This window comes from Bos indicus, chromosome 9 (assembly GCF_029378745.1).
Source record: "Bos indicus isolate NIAB-ARS_2022 breed Sahiwal x Tharparkar chromosome 9, NIAB-ARS_B.indTharparkar_mat_pri_1.0, whole genome shotgun sequence".
Classification (NCBI taxonomy): domain Eukaryota; kingdom Metazoa; phylum Chordata; class Mammalia; order Artiodactyla; family Bovidae; genus Bos; species Bos indicus.
The window spans coordinates 51,114,793-51,122,459 of NC_091768.1; the positions used below are offsets into that span (position 1 = coordinate 51,114,793).

General features: G+C 38.7%; 1 protein-coding gene across 3 annotated transcripts in view; it reads left to right on the forward strand.

Moving 5' to 3' along the window:
• Positions 1-7,667, forward strand: part of FBXL4 (F-box and leucine rich repeat protein 4) — a 75,545-nt gene that overhangs the window by 62,812 nt on the left and 5,066 nt on the right. For all 3 annotated transcript variants that reach the window (XM_070796044.1, XM_019967327.2, XM_019967328.2), the window contains exons 7-8: positions 3,734-3,805; positions 6,473-6,785. In XM_070796044.1, coding sequence (XP_070652145.1) covers positions 3,734-3,805; positions 6,473-6,785 — 385 coding nt within the window. The remainder of the gene's footprint in view (positions 1-3,733; positions 3,806-6,472; positions 6,786-7,667) is intronic.

A 7,667-nucleotide genomic window follows, 5' to 3' on the forward strand; every position in this document is an offset into this window, starting at 1 on the left:
CTTGTTATCTGTTTCATTAATATGCTGTCTAGGAATCATGTTTTAGAGTAGGAAATACTGATTTAAAAAATTCTACCATTCTATATTAAGAGTGTTGTAAGTAAGGGTTGTATTCGTTATTAAAGATAAGCAACAATTTTTAACTGTAAAAAATTTTAATTGTAAGATGTATTAACTAGTTAAAATAATTATAAACCTATATTAATGTAAAATAGTGATCATAATATTGCAGATGTAGATTATATAAGGTCTCATTATATTATAAAATGTGCATGATGTATATATAATTGTTATTCTACTAAGCTCTAAATCTGGACTATCTAAAACTTATATGTGAGTATAATAAGCATCAGTTATCATTTTATTAAGTATTTTTGCTTAGCACTTTAGAAGTCTGGAAGAAAGGAGATTATGATAGGAGATTACTTTATGGATAGCATCACTTAAAAAAACCATCAATGAAAATTTGAATTTCTATCTTCTTTCATCTTTTACATATGCTTTTTAAAACTTTTTATTTATTTATTTTTGGCTGTGCTAGGTCTCCATGGCTGCAGAGGCTCTGTCTAGTTTCAGTGAGCAGAGGCTCTTCTTCAGGGTGATGTGCAGGCTTCTCATTGCAGTGATTTCTCTTGCTGCAGATCAGGCTCCAGAGTGCTAGGGCTTTAGTAGTTGTGGCATGTGGGCTCAGTATTTGGGACTCCTGGGTTCTAGAGCACAGGCTTAATAGTTGTGGTGCAAGGGCTTAGTTGCTCCACGGCATGTGGGATCTTCCTGGACAGGCAATGTACCAGTGTCTCCTTCACTGGCAGGCAGCTTCTTTCCCACAAGCCACCAGGGAATCCCTCCTTTATTTCTTAATAAATTTCCTTGTAACAAGTAGAGGCAGTAATAATTCCCTGTAACCTATAGTTATCCATTGGATTTTGAAGCTGCTGATCAAGGCCAGTAGGTAGATTTCAGGTAGAATGCAAAAGGATTCTTTCTTTATGAGTGGAAATCCTACTTACCAGGTGCCAGCATTCATCTAGAGCAGGGGTCCCCAACCTCTGGGATCTAATGCCTGATGATCTGAGGTAGAGCTGATGTAATAATAGAAATAAAGTGCACAATAAATATAGTGTACTTTAATCATCCCCAAACTGGTCCCCCCAACCCTGGTCCATGGAAAAATTATCTTCCAGGAAACCTCTCACTGGTGCCTAAAAGGCTGGGGACTACTGACCTAGAGTATGGTTTGAAAATTCTGTAGAAGGAATTAACATGGATCCAGTCATTTCTTAGTAACTCCCTTCCACAGTGATTTAAATAACGTTGACCTTTGTTTAAAAATTGCAAACTCATTTGAAAATGAATCTGCTGCTTTGCATTATTAAAGCTACTAACTATTTAAATTGTATTTTAATTTTATAGAGCTACTCTTATGCTTATATTGAATTTTACAGGACTAACCAGCAGAATTTGTCAATTTGGGGACCTTAAAGGTATCTTAAATCTTTTAAATGAGAGGTTCATAAAATTGTTCAGTTTTTATTTCTGAATACCTTTTTTGTAGTACCCTTAATGTAGCTTTAATCCATCTGTTTGTGTGTTCTAGAAGTGTAGAAGTGCTTCAAATAGTCATTAAGGTAGAATTGTTTTCTTAAGTTGGAGGTGGGCCCGTTCATTCTGAGGATAGTAAATATTTTCGACCTTGCAGGCCATATGGTCTCTGTCTTAACTACTCAGCCCTGCTGCTGTAGAGTGAAAAGTTATAAACAATACAGAAAGAAATGGGTGTGCCTTGTTTCAACAAAACTTTATTTATAAAAACAGACAATAGGCCAATGAGCCGTGTTTCATCGACTCCTGCTCTAAATCATTGAGTCTGTGGTCTCTCTAAAATCAGGTCATTTTATGCCTGGAAGTGAAGAGGCAGTTTCTGCTTTTTGCTTTATCATCAATAGTAGTACTTTCATTCTGAATACTAATAGAATAGAGAAAAGAAAAGATACTAAAGATACTCTAGATTGGTTAACTGGATTTGGAGAGATTGCCGGCTGATCTATAGAGGTGTGCTCTATACCTGGGAAAGATTGAAAGCAGGAGGAGAAGGGGACAACAGAGGATGAGATGGTTGGATGGCATCACTGACTCGATGGACATGAGTTTGAGCAAGCTCTGGGAGTTGGTGATGGACAGGGATGCCTGGTGTGCTACAGTCTATGGGGTTGCAGGGTCGGACACAACTGAGTGACCGACCTGAACTGATACCTGGGTATTCCCACAGTCTCTGGTTTATCATGAGCTCTGCTGGAGAAAGTCAGGAAACTGTTAACTTGTGCTTGCTCACCTCAGTGCTACCAGTCAACCGTTTTATTTATCTCTATTTGACTCCTTGTTACATTCCTCACAGCATCTCTTCCAAGGTCATTCTTATCCCCTCATAGCTTGGTATCAGCATTTGATCTCTCATCTCTTATTTAGGAAAGATGTGTGGTATCATTCAATATGAATCTCTTATGTTCTATGTTAGTTCCTTTTTTAAGGTAGGAATGAAAAATGATCATTTTTATCTACAATTAAATGAAGTTTTAATTCTCAATTTAATATGCAGACTGTGTAAGTTATTATAAAATATTTGCCTAAATAAGTAGAATTAGCTGTGAACAGTGAAGGAACTCAGCCATACATATACATGTATCCATTCTCCCCCAAACACCCCTCCCATCCAGGCTGCCACATAACATTAGGCAGAGTTCCATTACTATTCAGTAGGTCTTTGTTGGTAATCCATTTTAAATATAGCACTGCTTTTTTTTTTTTTTTTTTTTGGTTTTGTAACACTTGAAATAGATTAAACAGAAGTTAAATACTATCATTTTAATTTTGTTAGATGTTATTTATTTAGCTCAAATGTTTAGAAAGTTTGCCACGTTTGAGTAGTAGTTTTTTTTTAGTTTATAAAAGAAAAAACTAGTAATCTGAATGTTTTGCATTGTTTTAAAATTTGTCACAGTGGGCATGTAATCAAGTGAGATTTTAATTGTTTAGAGATGTTTCAGGAACCATGATTATGTAGCAGTCTCGCACACCTTTGGGTTTCTTTAGTGGTGAGACTGTTTTCACTGCCCAGGATGGATGGGCTGAAATGGCAGGAACATGACTAGAAAGCTCACGTTATATACGTTTCAGTCAGCATGTTGCTAGTGACAGGTGCTCGATGGTTGTTGGGATCCTTGTCAACAAAGAGAATCCTTTGACATTAAAGTCACTGGCTCCATCCTGATTTGGGGTGGCTATTGGCAGTTCCATCAGGCTGCAGCTGATCAGTGAATGTCAAAGCTGTGCTGTTCTACACTGTCACCAGCTCTCGGTGTGTGTGTGTGTGTGTATGTGTGTTTTAGGAGGGATGGTTTGGCTTATCTTGTTATTTCGTCTTCACCGGGCTTTCAAATTGCTTACCTTTGGGAAATGCACTGAGAGGTCATAGGGAATATAAGTGTCTTTAGGACATGCAAAATCATATACAGAGTGACGACTTATGTGGAGACGAGTAATGATTACCTTGACTCCAAGCCAATCAATGGTGTGAACACCTGGGGACTCATTAAATGGCATTTGTGGTGTCTGTAACTGAGGTTTTGAGCTCTGTTTCAGGAAAAGCAGTGACAGCCCCTAATGTCTAATTGACCTCTTTGTTTCACTTTCTTTCTTTTTCCTTATTTGTGTCTGATGTGGGTCCCAATGGCAGCAAACAGCCCTGCTCAGCATTTTGAACTTCTGTTCAGACCTTCAGCACCTCAGTTTGGGTAGTTGTGTCATGGTAAGTATTGGAAAATTATTTTTTCTTCCCATAGGTGAATTTTATCCTGACTCACCCCACACCCACCCGCAGCTTTTCAGATTTATGGTTAACAACTGTGCACCCCACTTTCAAACATTTTTCTTAAATTGAAGAGTTTGTCTTTGAAACATGGACATTACTTATCTGTGAGAACAAGGAGAGAAGTATAGTGTGGTGTAAAGTGGGTGGTTCTGCCTCAAGTAATATGTTATCTCAGACAAGCTATTTACCTCTCTGGGCTTCTTTATAAAATAGTGCATCAATCATACCCAAATGCCAGTAGTTTGGTAACTTTTTCACGAGGCTAATTTTAGTTTTTGAGATCTGAGATTATTTCCTGGAAATGTTGATGATAGTAGATAATTTTATTTTGTTTGCTCCTGTGTTTGTTTTAGTGCCCTTATTGAGTAAGATAAAATGATGGCCACAAGCCTATGTTGATGCTCACATATTTTTTGAAGCGTCACTGGTCTATGAAATCCAAAAGTCTAGGGACTCTTGGAATAAATAATCTTGAGATTTAAAATTGTAGTTTACATGCCATTAAAAGAGTTCATGGCATGAATTAAATGTTTTTCAACTAAATGGCATGGTTAGTAGATAGTGCTGACACTTAAGGGACAGCAGAGCCCTTGGTGTGTGTATGTATGTGTGTTCTGTGTACGTGTGTGTGCATACACACTCAAAGGAAATGCATCTCCCAGTGTAACTAACTGTAGAGCAACCTATTCCTTTTTATTTTCATTTCCTGCCCCTGCCCCCGCCTCCACGCACACACTCAAAGCAGACTCAGGAAATCCTAAATCATTCCAGTTTTTCATCCACTTATTAGGAAGACCTTAATAAGCAGGATGAAGGTAATGGCACCCCACTCCAGTACTCTTGCCTGGAAAATCCCATGGATGGAGGAGCTTGGTGGGCTGCAGTCCATGGGGTTTCTAAGAGTTGGACATGACTGAGTGACTTCACTTTCACTTTTCACTTTCATCCATTGGAGAAAGAAATGGCAACCCACTCCAGTATTCTTGCCTGGAGAATCCCAGGGACTGGGAAGTCTGGTAGGCTGCCCTCTATGGGGTCGCACAGAGTCGGACACGACCGAAGCGACTTAGCAGCAGCAGCAACAACAGCAGGAAGCCATTTCATGGGCTTCTGTTGGGTCCTTCTAGTTTCTCTTCTACATGAGCTCAGTGACATTCCGTGGCACTTTCTGTGACAACACACCAGCCAGTTACTGTCACTTGGATCTTTGCCTATTGTTAGCCCGCCTTCTTTAGATTGGTAAGGACCCTGTTTTAACTTTGGCTACAGGTTTCTGCCTGTTAATTACCTCCCCATAAAGTAGAGCAGCATTCTCTAGAAAAACAGGCCTCTGATCACAGGCACTTTAGAGTTGGAATTATGTATGTTTATAGTTGGAATTAGGTGTAGTAGCAGGCAACATTTTCCAAAGTTGACCTATGGAACGTTAGTCTTAAAAGATATTCAATTTAGAAAGTTGTGTATGTATGGGAAAGAGTAGGGCAGATAGGAATTCTGGGTCAAAATTAGGAAACAATGCTCCTATATCCTCGTCCTGACATTTTCAATAGTATGTCCTACAATAGACAGTTTGCCTTTTCTTAAGCCAGGATTTTCTAGCTTTACCTGACACTGAACCTGTTTTTCCATATCACATCTATGAACGTGTCCCACTCATTCCCAGAGACCCCGGCAGCCGCTACTCCCTCCTTCAACCCCTGCCACTGTACTCACTGTCACAGCACCTTGTTTATTATTTTACTTATCACTCTCTGAATTTATTTTGGTCACTTATCTGTCTGTATGTCTTTCCAAGGAATGTGAACATGGTATTTTTTTTTTTTTTTTGGTTCACTGTTGTTGCTGATATCTGGAGTAGTGCTGGCACACTGTAGATGAAACTATGAATAAAGAAATAAAAGGAAGTAATCATTGGAAATGTTTGCTGTTTCATTTCCTTTTGATGTCTGGTGATAATGCCAATACCTGATTATAACAAAAGCAAATAAAACTCTTAAAAGAATCTGTTTAAAGAAACATCATTAAAACAGTCAAAGTCCATGAACAATGTTTAATTCTTGATTAGTAGAAGCTTATCTCATGATCATGAGTTAAATCACTGGACACCTCTGGTAACTGACAACAGCTAATGTATCACCATCTACATTATTTTCAGGTTGCATTTTCAGTCTCCAAGGACCTCATGTAACCAAAACTAGTATCCTTATTAGTACTATCAACATATTCACTTACTATTTTAGAGCCTATCAAAGTGCAGGCCTTTCTCAGGGAGATCCTACATTCCTATCAAAGCGGCAACAGCGCTGTCAAAATGGGAGGCATACACGAAATAATCCTGAGGATTTCAGGCTGCCTTTGGATTTAATTCATTAACATCCTGTCTGGAATTCTTTTAAGTGGCTTTTTAAGGACGTGATTACTCTTGCTGTTTTATGAAACAGCGGCCGCTCTGGGAGATGAGCGAGCAGATCTGTATTAACCTCAATGTGGGGATGTTTACATGGAAGCAAACAACAGGAGGTGATTAAGGATGTTTGAACATGCTCCAGACAGTTTCTGTTTCTGAGCATGGTATGGGAAAGACTGAAATTACTTGATTTCCAGATTGAAGACTACGACGTGACAGCTAGCATGATAGGAGCCAAGTGTAAAAAACTCCGGACTCTGGATCTGTGGAGGTGTAAGAACATCACTGAGAGCGGGATAGCCGAACTGGCTTCTGGATGTCCGCTTCTGGAGGAACTTGACCTCGGCTGGTGCCCTACTCTGCAGAGCAGCACCGGGTGCTTTGCCAGACTGGCACGCCAGCTTCCAAACTTGCAGAAACTCTTTCTAACAGCTAACAGGTCGGTGTGTGACACAGACATCGAAGAACTGGCCAGTAATTGTACCAGATTACGCCAACTGGACATATTAGGTAAGGTGCAGTCTGTAAGTTTTGTTTTAAAGCCTTGACATAAAAGCTAATCTCAGACATTTTATAAAGAAAAAAAAAATCTTGGATGCAATCAAAATGTTGTCTTGATAATTATAACTGTCCTTAAGTAGGAGAGGGAGGGCAATAACAGAATTTTATCAGTGAACTTACCAGAAAGCTCTGAATAATCCTTAGTTCTTGGTCTAGTGAGAAGAATGAGAGTTTGGATGAGCCGTGTTCTCCATTTTTATTGACAGATAAAAAATAATCCGTTTGTGTAATGAATTCAAGACACACACACGGCTTCTTGGTGTTAAATTCTTGATTAAAGAATACTGTCTCTATCCCTGATGATTGTGCTTTTAGGAGTAGTTCTACCCTAAGGCAGAGCTATTGAAAATCCTTCCCAGTTCTGGGATTCCTTGTGTCTTTATTGCAATTTACAGCCAGAAACTGTGTGATATTTTGTTACTTCTGATGTTGGCCAGAATTGCTAGGATGCCACAGTTATAATTGCCCACACAGTTGTGAACCCAAAACACTTGCACTGTGTTTCTGGTAATCTATTAATACTAATAGAGTAGTCCTTGAAGTGCTAGTTATATCTTTTCCTGTTTATTCAACATTTAACCAAAGGGAAACCTGAAGATTTTCAGCACTGGTGTTTCTGGTTTCACTTAAAATCTCTCCACAGTCCAGGCTTATGGTACCTTTGTAGATGTTGCTTATATAGTCACATGTTACTTATCAAAGTTACTTATAGGCAGAAATTGTTTCTTAAAAACTTAGGAATGGAAAATTAAGCATATGGGATTAATAGTTACAAACTAAGCAACAAAGATATATATATGCTAGAATTATATCCAGTATCTTATAATAACT